The sequence below is a fragment of the Gopherus flavomarginatus genome, chromosome 6 (assembly GCF_025201925.1).
Source record: "Gopherus flavomarginatus isolate rGopFla2 chromosome 6, rGopFla2.mat.asm, whole genome shotgun sequence".
NCBI lineage: Eukaryota > Metazoa > Chordata > Testudines > Testudinidae > Gopherus > Gopherus flavomarginatus.
The window spans coordinates 130,984,746-131,003,809 of record NC_066622.1 but is presented as its reverse complement, the minus strand read 5'-3'; the positions used below and the strand labels follow the sequence as shown (position 1 = coordinate 131,003,809).

Sequence of the window (19,064 nt, the reverse complement as noted above, 5' to 3'; positions counted from 1 at the left end):
TTGCTGGAGAAAATATTTGGCTTTTTGAACTTGGCAGTTGTTCAGCTTTCATAATGCAAAAGGATCTGCCTAGAAAAGCCAGGTATTGCAAAGCTAGTGCATTTGTAAAATGTCTTGATTTTCTTTTCTGTTCTAACGACCAAGCAATGAGTGACAATGAACAGATTAAAGGAGCTCTCCATTCTGGAGGAAAGGTTACACTGTGTTCAATAATTCAATGAATATTATTTGACCAGCACTGGTGGTAAGATATAGAATCGCAATAACACTCATTTCCCAGTGTCTAGGCAACCTAAGATACAACTAGATAATAAATTGTGCACTGTACAGTGTCTCTTATATTTCACTGCAATGGAAAACAAAAACAAACAAATGATAATATGTTAATGCATGGAGGCAAGGTAATGGGTCAGAGCTGCAAATTGGGCAACATTAACTTTCTAAATTATGAACTCAGGTGACAAGCCAAACATCTGTGGTGGCTCCAGAGAACTTGATTGTATTAGCTCAAATGATTTGCACCTTTCTTTGAACTACACATTCTAACTGAAGACAGAGTTACTTCTCTGGGAAAAATCTGCCCTCACCGCATAGCAAAGACCATAAGTCCTCCAGAGTCCATCCCCAGTTATCTCCTGAGTGAGAAGTCTTCCGAGTAGCATTAGCTGGGTTACATTACATACATCTCTCAACATAGCTCGATGCCTCTTTGAACAGGGAGTGTAAAGGCTCTTTTCCACATAAGGGCGACAGGAGACTGCTTTGGAAACTGCCTCAGCATTTCAGAATAGATTTCCACTATCTCGACGCGATTACCACTCTGCCAGCTTCAACTCTGTGCCAACCTAATTAGGGAACTTTGTTCGGTGTCTGTGTCGGTGTTCAGAAGGGGCCCCGAAGTGGAAACTCCGCAGTATGGAAGGGGGAGGTTGTATGTTCTGCAAAATGAAATACATGTGACTGCCCTAAAAGTTAAACAGGGCTCACTTTACTTCCTGCATGATTCAGTCTAAGTTAGAGACAGAAGGATTTAAATGCAGCCCATGGTTATCCGATACCTCATTTGTAGTCCCCTCACCTGAACTTTCACTGTATAATGTCCTGAGATGTCTTGGGTCTGGTATAGAACTATAAGCTTGAGAACATTTAAAAGGAAGGAAGTTTGGTTTTAATTTTTTTAGTGCTGATTAGAAAATCTCATTTGTGCAAAAACCTATATAGTGCTGTATTATCAAATTCTATACAACTATGTTTATTCCTCTTAGTTTCTACACAGCAAATCCACCGTGGGCCGAGTAGTACACATCTGCAATCTCCCTGAAGGAAGCTGCACAGAGAATGATGTCATTAATCTTGGACTTCCCTTTGGGAAAGTCACTAATTATATCCTCATGAAATCTACTAATCAGGTATTTTGCCTTTTGTGCCATTGACTGAGATGTATTAATCTTTGTGTAAGGCAATTTCTTCATAACAGAAGCTTGAATATGCAAAGTATGTGTAACCCTTCTGCCAGGCCAAGTTGATAGCAGCAAGGGACGGATTCAGTACATAGGGGTCCCCTCCCAACAACGTAACAGAAAACCAGCTCGAGCCCCCACCCAGTGGCCTGAGAAAATCTTACACACACCCCTGGGTGCCTCAAAGAGGCAATACTTCCCCTCTCACAAGCACAGAGTCTCGGTGTAGCAGAAAAATTTTAATAATACAAGGTAAATGACATCAGCACTAAATTTGGAAAACACCACAACTAGGGTTCATAGACCAAACCATGAGCAAAGACCCACTCCAGCAAATTGGGCCCTCCTTTCACTTTGGTTCTTGAGTCCAGCAACCCAAAAATCCCCCGAAGTTCCAACACCCCAAAAGTCTCTGTCCATGGTCAGTGCAGCCCCAGAGTTCAAAAGTTTATCAGCAGAGTTTTTACCCCTTGAGCCTGGGTGGAAATGGGGGGGGTGTTAAGGGGCACCTTATATGGTCCAAGGCCGACTGCCCTGCCTCTCCGTGGGGTGTTGCTGCAGCCTTCACCACGAGCCGCTCCAGCCATCCTGTGAACTGCTCCGCTCCACTCCACTCCACCAACAGTCCTGTGAGCCGCTCCAGCCGCCCCGCAAACTGCTCTGCTCCACTCCAGTCCACTTCACTCCACTCTACCAGCCATCCCATGAGCCACTCCAACCATCCCACAAACTGCTCTGCTCTGTCAGCTGCTTAGCAATGTGTCTTCAGCCCCCTCACTAGTTAACACAGCACTCAGTGATTTCAGCTTGGAGTAGGGGAACCCCAGTGCTGGTGCACTATTGGCCCAAAGTGAATTCAGCTCAGCAGCCTGTAACTAGACTCTTAGTGGAGAGAGGAGGTGGTGCAATTGGTGTTCCAGGCCCTCAAAGAGAGAACCACACCACCAGGTACAAATACCTGTCTCAGGCCTCTCTCAATTCAGTGGGTTTTGGAACCCATGTCCCTTGTCTAGCGAGTGCTACTTAGTTGATGGCAAGTCCCTCTATCATAAAACAGTTCCACTGGCCTTGACTCACAGGGTAACAACACTTTATTCTTCCTGCCTCAATAACAGAGAAACTGGGGATCCCACAGCAGCCAAAGTGACCATTTGAGCTGCTGTAGGCTCAAATGGTCAGGGTGGGTGTGCCTATGCAAACAAGATCAGCCCCTGAAGTTCTTTTGCACAACTCGCCATAATTCACCCCCAGATGTCAGGGCAGAGCTCATCCTGACTCTGCTTACATCTGCTATTAAGGTACAAAGAGGTGTTTTTTAAAATGTGATCAGGGTTACAAATGTGTCTGTAGCTCATGGCATCTCTGATTGCCTATTAACTGGCAAAAACAGGTGAAAACTTTGTATTAATAAGTGAAACATTTTTGCAAAAATTATTCTTTATCATTTTAGAAATTGGAATAATTTTGACTTGTTCTATTACCCTTAGTAGCCCCCTCTGTATTTTCATCATGCTATTTATTTTTTCTACTCATCACTGCAGAGCTGATTTAGCCATGGAAAGAATGAGTTGTGTTCTATTCTGCTTCATTCATCATCCACTGTAGCTAAGTGCTGGTTACAGAATCTTCATTTTTGGTGAAGCAGAAAGCAAAGCACAGCCTGGATTTTTACATCCTAGGTTGAGCTCATAATTCTGGCTGTCAGCAAAATCTTATGTTGTATTTAAATTGTAAACTGATCAAAATCATATGGAAGTAAATCACTTAAGTGGGATATGTATGATTTTATAGTCTTCTCATCATAACCATACTTTAAAATGCAGTAAATTTACAATCATGAGTTTACACTGGCCACTTAATAAATATATTTTTATTTAAATTGTTATATACCTGTTTGTTAACATCACTCTGATTTTTAATTCTTTCTGGCTTTTGATGGTGACAGACACATCTCCTAACTTTTTGACATTTGATTTGTCTTGACTACCAAAGTCTGGATCCTAGTTGGAAATCTCAAGAGCAGCACCTCACAGTATTTCAGTTCCTCTGCTTCCTTTCACCAACTAACCACAAAGTTGGAAGGTGACGAAAAAAAAAGGGAAGAAAGTGAATTAACTTTTACACATGCCAAGAAAGATTTAGTTAGTCATTTTTATTTTTTTGCTTAGTGGTTTCTTCATCTCTGTTTTCTATAGGGTCTCATCTTTTATAATTGGCAATCCATTTTCTTTTAAATAAACGGAGACTGATCAAAATACTCACGATTACAATTTCAGTTCCAAAGCTGAAAAGCTACATGGCTCTAAGATCAGAGGGGTAGCTGTGTTAGTCTGGATCTGTAAAAACAGCAAAGAGTGAATATCCACTTCGTCCGTTGCATGTAGTCATGCATTTACAATTTATTATCACTATTACTTAAAAATATTATGAACTAAAGTTGGTGTGCCACATTTTTCTCTTTCATTGCATATTGTCTAGCATCCACCAGCTGCTTCTTTTTTGTGATAGGCCTTTCTCGAAATGGCTTACACTGAGGCTGCACAGGCAATGGTGCAGTACTACCAAGAGAAACCCGCTATGATAAATGATGACAAGTTACTCATCAGAATGTCTAAAAGATACAAGGAGCTTCAGCTGAAGGTAAACGATAAACATGTTCTGGATTGTACTATAACTCTGGAGTTATTGGCACGCCCTCTGAAACCCATCTAAAATCCTCTGCTAATCACTGATTTTTACTTACCATAGTAAGAATTTAAAAAATGAAATGATAGCAAATAAGTTAACCAACATATGCTAACAAGCCACGTTTACTTGACTGTTTGGCTTTCTTCTTGTATTTGAGTTATTTGCTGAGTTTCTACTTAATCTAATTGTCACACCATTAATTCTAAACTCCTTCCCCAGCTGTCTTATTATGGCCAGACATTGGTATTGCTCAGTCTAACGAAAGCCTAATATCCAGCCACGCATGAAACATTGCAGACTCCGTGTGGTGGCAGAAATAAGAGGCTACTGTTCTTTCTGTCATTCTTCAGATATGATTTACTAAATATGGCTTCACTAATTGTACCCTGGAGCCACGCTACAATTTCCATGTATAACTATGGTGGCAGTGCTACCTTAAACATTTTTATCAACGGCTTGTTTCTTCTCTCTGCGGATGATCTGACTGAAGTGCAGAATCTGTCATGGGGAATCATCATGCCGAATCATCATTCAGCCTTTGGCCTCTCTACTGAAAGTGTCATTGTACTGATTCCTGTACTCTAAGAACTGGACTGAGAAAACCTAATGCATTTCACATATGCCACCGACACTAAGGGAATAATTACTTTCATGATGACTAACCTGGGAAGGAACTAGTGATGTAGAGGTGAAAAGCTCCATAGCTCGTTACCCACTTTCTGAGCCACATAGCATGTGGTTTCATTTCACTGTATACAGGCTGAGTTGTGTGTATGCTGTAGCATTGGTTTGGGGGTAGACTAGGGAAAAATGATGGTCAGTAGTTAGGACACAAACCTGGAACTCAGATGACCTGGGTTCCATTCCCTGCTCTACCAAAGATGCTTCAGTCTCTGTGTGCCTCAGTTCCCCATCTCTAAAATGGGAAGAATAGTTCCTCCCTACCTCACAGGCTGTTGTGGGTATATATACATCAAAGTTTGTGAGGTGCTCACGTACTTTGGTAATGGAGGCCTGGTAAGCATCCAAGGTAGATAGATGTTGAATGTGAACTACTCAGAAAACTCTAAAAATTTTCTTGCAGTTCCAATTGCTTGCAGCCTTATGGCTCAGAAGTTCCTGAGTCTTTCCCTCAGAGGTAGCAAAAGTGATTTTTTTTTTAATCCAGGAAAGAGTGGCTTATACTGCTATGAACTGTTTCCAGTGCCCATATGACTATATTGTTCAGCTATTGTTGTTGTTAGTGTTTAAAGAGGTATGCCCACTTTGATCTGCTGTAATCCATGTTTTATAAATGGTCTTGAAAAAATTTCACCTGTTGAAATTTCACTTACAAGCTTTCTTTGCATTTTTTTATTTGAAGGTCCCATGGCTACATGTGTTGTTGTGTGACCATGCTCCTGAATGGGCTAAGCAGTGAAATTAAATACCATACCAATCTATTCCTAGGGAGGCAGCAACATGAATGACACGTCTATTTAATCCATGTTTTAGGCTAGAGGCCTAATTTGCCTAATGTTACATGGCAATTCCTAGCAAATATTCTATAGTGAATGCCCAGGAAAAAGAGACTGTCTAGTGTTCAGGTCATATCATATAAGCCAACAAATATAAAGATACAATGCTGTAGTGCAGGGGTAGGCAACCTATGGCACTTGTGCCGAAGGCGGCATGCAAGCAGATTTTCAGTGGCACTCGCACTGCCTGGGTCCTGGCTAACGGTCTCGGGGGCTCTGCATTTTAATTTAATTTTAAATGAAGCTTCTCAAACTTTTTAAAAACCTTATTTACTTTACATACAACAGTAGTTTAGTTATATATTAGACTTATAGAAAGAGATCTTCTAAAAACATTCAAATGTATGACTGGCCCGCAAAACCTTAAATTAGAGTGAATAAAAGAAGACCCGGCACACCACTTCTGAAAGGTTGCCGATGCCTGGGGTAGTGTAACAGATCACTGTCTTCTATCAGTACAATTTTAATGCATCAGTCACCGTGCTACCAACTTTAGAGAAGACTGTAGGAAACACACTGTATCAGAACATTTTTCACAAATACACCTCTACCTCGATATAACGCTGTCCTTGGCAGCCAAAAAAATCTTACTGCATTATAGGTGAAACTATGTTATATTGAACTTGCTTTGATCCACCGGAGTGCCCAGCCCTGCTCCCCTGGAGTGCTACTTTACCGCGTTATATCCAAATTATATCAGGTGGCATTATATCGAGGTAGCGGTGTAGTGTCATGAAATGCTACATGGAATGTCACTTCATAGATGATGTTGCACGTAAAATAGCTTAGAGTCATATTGGATTCTAAACAGATATCTTTTGTTTTGCTTAGAAACCAGGTAAAAATGTGGCAGCAATCATCCAGGACATCCATTCTCAAAAGGAAAGAGATATGTACCGTGACGCCGACAGGTAACTCATGATGTCAGCTGGGCATACTTTGTTTTTAATGACTTGATTCAGAACAATATAGAAAGCAAATTCTGTACATTCTGAATACTGTGTCATTATCCTTGTTGATTTAGAGGGTCGCTGGATGGTTTGGAAATGGGGGTTTGATAACTCTGCTGACTGGCAAGCAGGATAATCACTGCATGTCTATTTACTTTGCTTTTTTAATTCTCTCTCTCTCATGTTTTGGAAGTCTCTTATATTTCATTTCTGCTGCTTGGAAAAAATTACAGATGGATACTGTGGTAAATCATAGAACCTGGGTAATGAAACACAATGACAGATGGAATGATTGTTATGAAAGAAAATAATGTTTTTATTATTAATTACTTATTATTCTGAGCATTGCCCATATGCTTGGCATGATGTACAAAACACAGATTACAAGACATTCCCTTATCTAAAGACAGACAGGTTAAATGCACTGGAAGACCCAGAGGAAGGAGACACATTAAATAAAAAATTATTTATATTTATTTTGCATACTTTCCATATGTCTCTTTTCTGTTGTGTGCATTTATGGGCCTTGCGCTGTGAGTAGTTCTGTAGGAGGGATAGTCACAAAGTGGAACAACGTTTAAAACATGAAAACTCTGGGTAGATGTGCCATTTCTTATCACGTTAGTGATGTCATGGATACATAAATGGCTTGTATTAAACATGTCATAGGCTTTAGAAACTGACACCGTGTGACACTCTTAAGGAAGAACAAGTATGTTCTCTCATGACAGATTCTGTGTGGAGTTTTTGAAAATGCTGTGAGCGTTAGTACAGTCCTAACCAGGCTCCAGCACATGCAAGGGAGCAATACATGTGCAAATAGATGCATGTGCAAATGGGTACATGCTGAAAATCTGTGGGTGCAATTTTTCAGGTTTGTTTGTTTTGGCCTCAGTGTACCAACCCAGTATTCAGTATGGCTGGATCCAAACAGGTTAAAGGTTCCCTAGGTCTCCTCCAGACAGAGATGATTAATTGTGTGCTTTCCTTCTGCTGCAGGTATGGGAGTGAGAGGCCCCGGTCTCGCAGCCCCATAAGTCGCTCTCTGTCACCAAGGTCCCACACCCCGAGCTTTACTTCCTGCAGCTCACCTCACAGTCCGTTGGGTGCCAGCAGGACAGACTGGGGAAATGGAAGAGAGTCATGGGATCAGTCCCCTTATTCCCGAAGAGAGGAAGAAAGAGATGCAGCACTCTGGAGAGAGAACGGGGAGGAGAAAAGGGATAGGACTGACACATGGGTTCACGAGAGAAAATACTATATACGGCAGCTGGATAAGCTAGACTTAGATGGACGGATCGAAGGAGCCAGAGGGCACAGAGAAAAGTACTTAAGGAGTGGTTCACCCAATGCCCTTCATGCTGTACCTGGATATAAGAGCAGGGAAGATGACTATTACAGAAAAGCAGCTAAGTCAAAATCTGATAGATACCAAAAGCAGCTGCAGGATGCTCCCGTGAAGTCTAAAAGAAAAGATGAGGCCAGGTTAAGAGAGCACAAACACTCTCACTGCGAGGACCTAGATAAGGAGGAAACTTCCGAACAAAGACCCAACAAGGTATCTGAAGTCAGCAGGCAAAAGCAAAGTGATAAATATAAAATCAAGAAAGCTGATAAAGACCCAGTTGATGCTGCTGCTGTGGCTGAAAGCAGTGACGTGAAGGAAGGCAACGCACCTGAGGATGAGGTAACAGGGAGCTTCTTCGGTTAGACTAGGGGAAACTATGTAAAAGTGAAAAGCTGTAATGCTGGAATAATGGCTTTTCTAATGGGCTCATAACTACTATGATTGCTGTGAAGCGAGTCCAAACTTGTCCTTTGTCTGTTTGTTTGCAATGAAACTGCAGTGATGTTTGCAGGTAAAAGGGATGCATGCAAAGTGTTTTGTTTTGCTCCCCTTACAGTTAGCTAGAAACTCTCTTTCTATACAGCCACCTGTGATGTGTGGTGCAGTCAGCATGGGAATGACCTTTGGCTCTCATGACTCAGTTTTCTTGGTGTCGTAGGCAGAACAATTGGTAACTTGTATTTGTAATTCCCTACTCTTGACTGTGACAATGAATATTACTAATTTCTCACTCCATGTAATGGCCGGGCAGGGACTCGTTATCCTCTCTAGGCAGAAGCAGTGAATCAGTTTGCACGTTACTTCATAGTTTTAAATTCCTTAGCAAATTTCGCTGGTAGGTAAAGTTACAGTCTCTCTGGGCTTGATTCTCCGCTTGTATGGAATGGAGAGGAAAAGCTTCATGGACCCGGTAGCAGCTCCTAAATTCACAGCTCATATTCTGGGCTGCCCTAACCTATGCCTAGAGCCCTACCAAATTCGGTTCACTTTGGTCAATTTCATGGCCACAGGGTCTTAAAATTGGTCAATTTCACAATGTCAGATATTTACATCTGAAATTTCAGGTGTTGTAACCATATGGGTCCTGATCCAATGGGTGATTGTGGGGGCCGGAGGAGGGGGTGTCCCAAAGCTGTTGAAGAGGGGCTGCAGGATTGCCATGCTGCCTTCTGTGCTGCCTTCAGAGCCCATCTCTGAAGACAGCAGCTGCGGAGTTTCCTGCAGCTGGAGGGGGTTCCTGGAAGTGGGTCTGATCTCCCCAGCTTCTGGAAGTGCCCCAGCTGGGAGCTCCTAGCTGCTTGTCAGGGCCAGTGGTGGATTAATGTATGGACCCATGGAGCCCATGCCTAGGGGCCCCAGACAGTTTGAAAAATGGGTGCCTTAGCCCTAGCAGGAGCTGCGAGGGCAGCAGCCCTGAGCCCCGGACACCCTGAGCCCCAGCTGGAGCCACGGGGCTAGGGGAGCCCCGAGCTGGGCAGGAGCTGTGGGGCCTGGAGCTATGGAGAGTGGCAGCCCCCAGCCCAGGTCCCTAAACCCAGGCAGGAGCCACAGCCACTAAATTCCCAGCCCCTGCAGGAGCGGTGGCGGGCAAATACCCCAGCACTAGGGCACCCCAAGCCAGGCAGGAGCCACAGGGGGAGGGTGGAAGCCCTGGAACTAGGGTACCCTGAGCCACAGCAGGAGCCGCAGGAAGTGGCAGCCCCAAGCCTGGGTGCCCCAAGCCCCGACAAGAGCCATGGGGGGCAGCAGTCCGGAGCCCAGCTCTGAGGCTGCTGCAGTGCAGAAGTGAGAGTTACCACACTCACTTCTGCGCTGCCTGTGGAGGTGGGTCTGATCTGCCCCCGTAACAGTTGTGCAGGTCCTGTCCTTCCTCAGCCCAGTTGATTTTGGGGAGATCAGATTTCATGGGGAAGAGCTTATTTCATGCTCCATGACATGTTTTTCACTGCCATGAAATTGGTAGGGCCCTATGTATGCCACTGGCATAAGGTCCTTACAGAATTTACACGGCTGGCATAGGAGGCAGCAGGGCTGCCACCACCAGATTTCTGCCAGCAGAGTGTTCCCCTGCGTAGAGGGAATTCTTCAGTGGCTATCTCTGGCTTGCTTAAGGTCACTTTGTGTTGCTTCAGACCAGAAAATCCAAATCATCAGGTTTAATAGAAGTGAAAGGTAAACCTGTCCAAGGTGTATTTCAACAGGGGATGGGCTACCTTTCTCTCGGCACCAGCCCTCCACAGAACAATCATTTTATACAGCAGCTCAAGAACTCAGTAGGAAACTTGGAGAGCAAAAGTTTGTTTTCCTTATTCATGCACCCGGGAACCTGTCATGTGTAGTATCTCTACGCTTTCTTGGGGAGCAGTTGCACTTTTAGGGGTGCAACGTACCCCCAGCCAGTTTTGAACTCACATTATTAACACCAAGCAGGGAGAAAAAGCCACTTGGACATTTTGTAACTTGCCACATCAACAGAAATACCATTATGGAGAGCTCTGTTATTCACTCCAGTACCTTTGGCTTTGTTCCCCAAAAATCATTGACTAAAAGGAGACTACTGGGACACCAGTGGGATTTGGGCACACAATTTATTTGAGCTCTTCTGAAAAGTTCTAATCTTAACTCTTTGTTACTTTGACACTAAGTATGATGGCCACATGGTGTACAGCAGCACAGGTGTGTAAGTGTGATGCTGCACAGAATGCAAACAAGGCTTTACATGTATTTAACAAACAATAGTCTTGAAAATGGGTAGGTGGTCAGTGTCTCTCACTGGGGAGCGTTTACTTGCAGAAGTTGCTGGATATCCTATTTCTGGTTCCCCAGGTGCAATGACTTGAGTTGATTCCACTGAACTTCAAAATCTGTAGCCAGCTCAGGGCAAGCCTTAGTTGATCTTGCTTTCCTTCCTCAGGCAGGGAAAAAATGGCAGCCATTTCCAGGTTGTAGCTCAGCAGTCTCTGTAGCAAGCAGGCGATGGCTCTGCCATGTCCAATTGATCTGTTTATCTGCACCAGATTTGTGTCCCCTTTTTCTTTCCCTGTGTATTTCAGCGTGGCTGAATGATACCTCGGAGCAGGGCTCTCTCTAAGGTGTAACCCTATGGAGTCAGGCACCCTCCTGCCTGGCCCTGTGGTGCTCCTCTTGTGGCAGTCTGCAGGGACTGCTAACGACAGAAGCTCATGCAGTTGGAGTCTGTTCAGAGAAGTAGAGTGGGAGGAGCCCACATCAAAGCTGTCATTCCTCTATGTTAGGCATACGTCTGTCCTGGTCCTTTGAGAATATGAGTCCACTGCAGCTGCCGGGTGTGGATCTTAATCCTTTTGCAGAAGCTGCAGAGGCTCCTGCTTTTAACTCCTGGGTTCAGTCCCTGGTGACAACCAAGATGATGTGGCTTGATTGTCCTTTTGTGGTCGCTTTGTGCTTCCTTGGAGAGAAGCTGCAGTAATTGGACACACGTACATAATCATCTTAAACGAACAGTGTTAGCGATAGACCTTCTGAGAATCTTTGGTTAAGGTCACTCATCAGGTTAAAGGGACGCCCTCAAGCTTAAAAGATCCAAACTTCCAGTCCACCTACTTTTTTTTTTTAAACACCATATAATGTTGTGGTTTGTTTTTCCAAAATATAACCTATGCAAGAAACTGTATTCCTGAGCAGTCCTACAATAACAAATCAATGGGTTGGGGCCCTCTGCTTACACTCCATTCAATCATTATAAACCAGGGTTGGTTGGAAAACTGAAGAAGGAAGATTCATGAATTTCCAATCATTTCCATTTTTTTCTCAAAATTTCTTTTCTTTTTTCAATTTTCTGTCCAGCTTTGCTAGATAGAAGTCTCCAGTCTCTGGGTGTTTCCCCAGAGTACAATTCAGTTATACAGATTTGATGAATAAGGAATGGACCATGCTGAATGCCTTTGCTTACAAAGACTCAGAATGGAACCATAATGGAAATCTCTCTGCTTAGGATTACTGCTGAGTGTCACTACAGATATACATATTGTATTTGTTTTAGCTTGGGAAAGAGGAGCATATTACAGAGAAGACCTCACCTTCAGCGAATAAACAAGGAAAAGATTCAGCAGATTCTGTGGAAAGCACAAGAAAAGAGAAGGTAAACTGTGGGTTAACTGGGTTTAGTCTCTATTATAAAATGAAGCAACACGTGAGTTTGTCAGCAAATTTTGCAGACAGAAATATTACACTTCCATTGAATGCCATTTCTCAGACATTCTGAGAGGGGATGTCTAAATTAACTTACCTCGTATTGAACTCTGCTTCTGTGGACAGCTTTTCCCTGACAGGGTTTTGAGAGACTTTTTTTTTAGTTGCTGTATGCCCATATAGATTATTTTTAATTGCTGCTGCCAAGTGCTATGCATGTGAAGGAACGTATGCCTAAAAAGACCACATAACCGTACAGTGTGTCCAAAAATAGAAGAGGCAGTCATTCTGGAGCTACAGCAAAGGATGGGACAGGAGATGAAGCCTTTCCAGATTGATGGCATTAGATGGACTGTAAACAACCTCTTTTTAAAAATTTCTCTTTAATTAAATAATTTCACTCCAAACCTCCTGTTGCAGTAGCACAGAGACATATTCTTCGAAATGCTCCAGCTTCATACCTTTACAGTTAGGAGCTGATGGTTGAATGTGGTAGCTATCGATATCTGATGCAGTAGAAAATTGATCTCCTGATCAAGAACAGTCTGTCTACCCTAGGACACTGCCAGGCTTCCTAGGAAATGACCAAAGAGGAGAGAAACACAGATTTTTAATCTCTTATGCACATAAAATGATTCTGGGAGTTGAAATCTAACTTATTCCAGCTATGCATTAAAAGTAAACAGGCATTGTAATTAATACAGTGACTCCTCACTTAAAGTAGCAGAGGGGTAGCCGTGTTAGTCTGGATCTGTAAAAGCAGCAAAGAATCCTGTGGCACCTTATAGGCTAACAGACGTTTTGGAGCATGAACTTTCGTGGGTGAATACCCACTTCGTCAGATGCCTGCTTTCTCCACAGCTGGCAGCCTCCCTATGCCCCCTCCCAGGGCCTCCCGCCCGTCGACAGACCCCTCAGATCAGTGTCTTCTCCCTCCTCCCCCCGCCTCCTGCCTGCGGCAATCAGCTGGCTTGAGGCATTTTGGAGGCAGGAGGGAAGGGGGAGGAGCAAGGACTCAGCGCATAGGCTCCCCCTCCCTCCCCTGCCTCCCGAACGCCAGAAGCCAGCTGATTGCCCCAGGCAGGAGGCAGTGGGGGAGGGAGGGGGAACCTGCACCAAGTCCTTGCTCCTCCTGCCTCCTAAACGCCGCAAGCCAGCTGATTGCCCCAGGCAGGAGGGAGAGGAGAGGAGCGAGGACTCAGCATGCATCCCCACCCCCACCTCCAAACGCAGCAATCAGCTGGCTTGCAGCATTTAGAAGAGAGGGGAGGGAGGAGGAGGAGCCAGGACACAGCATGTGAAGTAAAGGGGGAGGAGGTGGTGGGAGAGAAAAGGCAGGTCCAGGGTGGGAGCTTGGGGGAAGGAGTGGAGTGGGCGGGCTGAGGGTTGAGGCCCCCGCCCCTGGTGCTTGCAAAGTAAGGGAAGCTGCCCTGGAACTGACTCCCTCCCCATTTACATTAATTCTTATGGGGAAATTGGATTCGCTTAACATTGTTTCACTTAAAGTCGCATTTTTCAGGAACATAACTACAACGTTAAGTGAGGAGTTACTGTATGTGCACTTCTGAAAGCCAGTGCTAATGTTTTGGAAGGAAGCTCCACTGTCGGATACTGAGTTTATAATTAGTACCATCCTGTGGTTTTATTTGGCATTTATCTAGTATTCCAGGAGATTAAAAGCTTAGTGTAGCTCTAAAGGCTGACTTCCTTCAAGGTCTACCCCAGCTTCTGCCAGCAGAGTCTCTGGCAGAGGGTCCATGTGGAAGGAAGTGACTGCAGTAGGTAACCACAAGTTTCCTTTCTCTGTAGCAGCTTGAGGTAGTGTGCAGCCAAGCAAAAAAAATGACTGCGTTGGTTGGGGAGAGGTTGGTCATGGTGATGATGGGGAGTAGACAAATTCAGCACATTCCCCCAGCAGTCTCTGCTTGCAAGGCTCCTATGTCCCCAGAGGGGTAAGTAAGTGAATTTCCTCTGAGCCTGAAGAAAGACTTATTCAAAGAATTAGGTACAACAGGTTGTGGATTTCTGGGCAGCTGTGGCACTGCTCACATGGTGGTAATTAACATAAGAGTGAGATGAGGAGATTTCAGCAGCCCAGAGAGTTACAAAATATCCCCAAAGAAGTGCAGTGCTTGAAGCATTTATATGGCTATTGTAAAGTGGTCTGTGTATATGTAACAGTGGGGGAATTCTCCTAGTGGTTAAACACAACTCCTATCGAAAAGCACGTGCAGAGCCAGAGTTCAGCCATGGAGGACTTTCAGCAAGGATTCCCCACAATCAAGTCCAAAAAGAACAAAGAGAATGAACTTAATTCTTAAGTACCAACTTCATACAATCTTATAATAATCAAGAAACAATAATAATAATAATAGCTTAATTTCTACTATCTAATAAGGCTACTTCAGAATCCACATACGCTAGCTTCACAATTATATATAAATATAGAAAAAAGAAACAAATTAGATCTAAACAGCTCGGTCCCCACAAACACACAGTGAGAAGTAACTCAGAGTTCCAACAGCTTAGGCTGAGTTTACCTGTCTCAGTTAGAGTCTTTGTTCATCGACTCCATACAGTCTGCTAAGCCAAAACCTCTGTAGCAATATCATCCCTCCCCTTGCTTGTAGAAATCTCCAACTGGAACCCAAGCAGATGTTCTCCTCCTCTACTGGACTATGGAATCACCCAACTAGCTAGCTAATTAATTAGCCAATTGGTATTAAGTATATAAATCAATAACCCTATACAAGAAAAATACAAAACAGAGAATAGCCAGATATGGACGACTTTACCCATATTCCATTTAAATAAGAAAAAGGTTGCTGAACCGAACTGGTAAAGACAATTGAACTAAAATGGTTTGGCTAAAATCAAATCACACTCAAGGTGTGTCGCTAAAATGAAAGACATTAGTTTCCCCTCCTAGTTTCCTCTTTCTAACATGGCCAGGGCTTCCCAGTGTTGGAAAGTTAACAATACTCCTAACCTGCTGTACAGTGCTTCAGAGTTAAGGGAAATCAGCCTGCTTTCTGCTGCCATGGCTAAGCTTCTCCCAGCAGGTCACATGTGCTTTTGTAAAGAAGCTGCCTTGATTACTTGTCCTCAGTGGAGTCTATGAGTCCAGCTACCACACCCAGTTCCAGAAACTTCTGGATGTGGAGTGCTAATTGGACATCTGCATAGCAGGAATGACCCAGACACAACTCACTCCTCTCCCGCTTTTCTCTAAAGAAATATCTCCCTATTAGCACATGGATTACATATACACCCCCCTACACATACACAGAATAAATCAAACATGGTGGAATTATGGACATGGTAGGACTTGAGAGATGGTCAGGACATGAGGGATGGTCAGTCCAAAGCATCACTTGTGATCACTACGCCAAAGCCCATTCCCTAATATTGATGATGTATAACTATGACATCTTTCCCAACTCGTTTCCCTCTTTGTTGCAGGAGCAAGACTGGGAAAGTGGAAGTGAGATGGAAGGCGAGGCCTGGTATCCAGCTAACATGGAAGAACTGGTCACAGTGGATGAAGTGGGAGAAGACGACTTTATTATGGAGCCAGATATAACCGAACTTGAAGAAATTGTTCCAGTTGATCCAAAAGACAAAGCATGCTCAGAAATGCATCAGTTTGTAACTAGCACATTAGAACTGGAAAATGACCATAGCCAGATAAACAGATGTGAAGGCGAATCTGCCCAGGAAGCTCCAGAAACGAGCTTCAGATCAGCAAAGGAAAGCAGAGCTGCTTCTGGTGGCTGTCCAGAAGATGATGATGATGATGATGCAGTTACAGAAGCATCAAGCCTAAATCTGGACACTGAACAGAAGCCAGATGAATCACAAGACGACAGAGCTCTTAGGGATTCTAATTACCACAAAAAGGAAGGAAAAATAGAGGAGAGCTCTGATATTCACATAAAGCTGGAGGATGGACAGATACCTTCTGATCAAATGAAAGGAGAGACTCACCAGCTCTCTGGCACTTTTATGGATCATTACAAGCAGATGGGATCACAAGAAACAGAGAGTAGAGAAGTCATGGAAATGCTTGTAAAAAACTCCAATGAAGAAACAACACGTGGAAGCCAAGAGTGTCAAGAGACCCGGGGTAACTACTTCTGTGTTTTCTTTTCTGCTGGTGAAGAGCTTTTATCTGTGCAAGATGCATTAGATTTTAATCTGCTGCTAACAAGAATAAATGTTGCTAATAGTGTCAAGATTTTCCTAGGAGCAGCTCAGTAAAAGAGCCCTGCTGCCATGAGAGCCCTGTTAATCCATTAATCCATTAAAGGCTTTTAGTCAAATGGTGTAAAGGAAATACGATAACCAGCTTGCAATAATCAACTATAACAGTCACATCTGGGTTCATGTGAGTTGAGCTGAACTCTTGCAGCCCCCCTGCTAAGTACTTTGAATGGTCAATGAGAAAAACTACAGTTCCTGCAGGTCAACACATAACCGAGGGATCTTTTATATCTATGTGGCTCCCACCAACGTAAGAAACTCAGGATGAGTGTTTCTTACCCACTATACAAAAAGATGAAAATTGTCTGTAGATGTTCTCTGTCCTTGTTCATGCAAGCACGTGATTTTGTGTGGGGACTTGGGTGGGTACTAACCAAGTACCATTATTTCTTATATGTTCCCTCTAATATAACTTGACGTTGCAAGGCACATGGTAACACAAAGCCAGAAAATATTTTCAGAGGGTAAGATTAATCATACCTGCCTATTAAAAACTTTAGCTGTCAGGAAAAATATCTGAGTAAGGACAGCAGTGTCTGGAAGAACTGCAGAATCAGAATCAAGCCCTTTATTCTTAATCCTGCATCTCTGTTGTAATGCTGTAATGATTTGGGATCTTATAGACTCATAGACTCTAAGATAGGAAGGGACCTCGAGAGGTCATTGAGTCCAGTCCCCTGCCCTCATGGCAGGACCAAATACTGTCTAGACCATCCCTAATAGACATTTATCTAACCTACTCTTAAATATCTCCAGAGATGGAGATTCCACAACTTCCCTAGGCAATTTATTCCAGTGTTTAACTACCCTGACAGTTAGGAACTTTTTCCTAATGTCCAACCTAAATCTCCCTTGCTGCAGTTTAAGCCCATTGCTTCTTGTTCTATCATTGGAGACTAAGGTGAACAAGTTTTCTCCCTCCTCCTGATGACACCCTTTTAGATACCTGAAAACTGCTATCATGTCCCCTCTTAGTCTTCTCTTTTCCAAACTAAACAAACCCAATTCCTTCAGCCTTCCTTCATAGGTCATGTTCTCAAGACCTTTAATCATTCTCGTTGCTCTTCTCTGGACCCTCTCCAATTTCTCCACATCTTTCTTGAAATGCAGTGCCCAGAACTGGACACAATACTCCAGTTGAGGCCTAACCAGTGCAGAGTAGAGCGGAAGAATGACTTCTCGTGTCTTGTTTACAACACACCTGTTAATGCATCCCAGAATCACGTTTGCTTTTTTTGCAACAGTATCACACTGTTGACTCATATTAAGCTTGTGGTCTACTATGACCCCTAGATCTCTTTCTGCCATACTCCTTCCTAAACAGTCTCTTCCCATTCTGTATGTGTGAAACTGATTGTTCCTTCCTAAGTGGAGCACTTTGCATTTACCTTTATTGAACTTCATCCTGTTTACCTCAGACCATTTCTCCAATTTGTCCAGATCATTTTGAATTTTGACCCTGTTCTCCAAAGCAGTTGCAATCCCTCCCAGTTTGGTATCATCCGCAAACTTAATAAGTGTACTTTCTATGCCAACATCTAAATCGTTGATGAAGATATTGAACAGAGCCGGTCCCAAAACAGACCCCTGCGGAACCCCACTTGTTATATCTTCCCAGCAGGATTGGGAACCATTAATAACTACTCTCTGAGTACGGTTATCCGGTTATCTTGAGTGGCTCTGTATTTTATATATAATATATAAGCAATTCACATGTCTGGAACGGGGAGGAAGGATATCTTTCTTACCAGCCTTAATCCTTCCCAGTAGATCAACACAATATTTCTCATGCATTAAATCTACTGCCTGCACTGATTTAACATAAATACAGAAGAAAAGTGTTTGTCAGTATCCTGTAATACTGAGGCATGCATAAAGTATAGCTCCAGTTTTAACACACTCTCTCTAATGAAAGTGGGCAATTACCAAAATGGAACAGTTTAAAATATAAACAGAAGAGCAGTAATGAACATGCAAGTGTCTCTAGATAAAAAATGTACTTACTGTGTGTGTGGTGTTTCTTATTGGTTAGCTATTGGCAGCTGTACTGTATTAAGCAACCAGATTGGATGGAAATATACCATTCAATGCATTTATTCCTTTGTTAAGTAAATCCTAGGTACCTGGAAATGAAATCTCCTGAATTCTCTGACGTGAAATCTAAAAGACCCCATTCTTCACCATCCTGGGAACAAGAGGATGTTTTCACTGAACTTAGCATTCCTCTAGGTATGTCTGAACTTTTAGGTCTCTCTCTGCATGACACTGTCCATTGCAATACCTTGAATATACAACAAGGTGTCACTTTAAGGCTACTTATTGTATTTGTTTCTCAGAATGAATGCAAGGAGAATCAAAAGAAACAGTAAGTAACACATGGTTAAATGTTGAAACAACTGAGATTTTTATTCCAGATCATTGATTATTATTCCAGATAAATGGACTATGCATTCATTAATGACACTGAACAGCTGAAATAACTGCCATTGAATTCCAAGGTCTAAAACATAGGGGGACTGACACATTCATAAAGAAATTATCTGGGCTTTGGTAGAAGCATTGGTCAGTGCCAAGGAAATCTTGAGGGCAGAGAGGTCTCTCATGGGAGTTCTCTGTATAGTAAGGAGCTTCTAAGCATGTAACATGAAAAATTAGAGTGATTAGCCCC

The 19,064-nt window shown here is 43.1% G+C and overlaps 1 protein-coding gene across 1 annotated transcript in view; it reads left to right on the top strand.

Annotated features, from left to right (window-relative positions):
• RBM20 (RNA binding motif protein 20) overlaps positions 1-19,064 on the top strand; it is a 191,157-nt gene that overhangs the window by 161,305 nt on the left and 10,788 nt on the right. Inside the window, exons 6-12 of the mRNA XM_050957981.1 lie at positions 1,266-1,409; positions 3,969-4,100; positions 6,497-6,576; positions 7,615-8,302; positions 11,985-12,083; positions 15,596-16,259; positions 18,506-18,625. Of these exons, the coding sequence (XP_050813938.1) occupies positions 1,266-1,409; positions 3,969-4,100; positions 6,497-6,576; positions 7,615-8,302; positions 11,985-12,083; positions 15,596-16,259; positions 18,506-18,625 (1,927 nt within the window). The remainder of the gene's footprint in view (positions 1-1,265; positions 1,410-3,968; positions 4,101-6,496; positions 6,577-7,614; positions 8,303-11,984; positions 12,084-15,595; positions 16,260-18,505; positions 18,626-19,064) is intronic.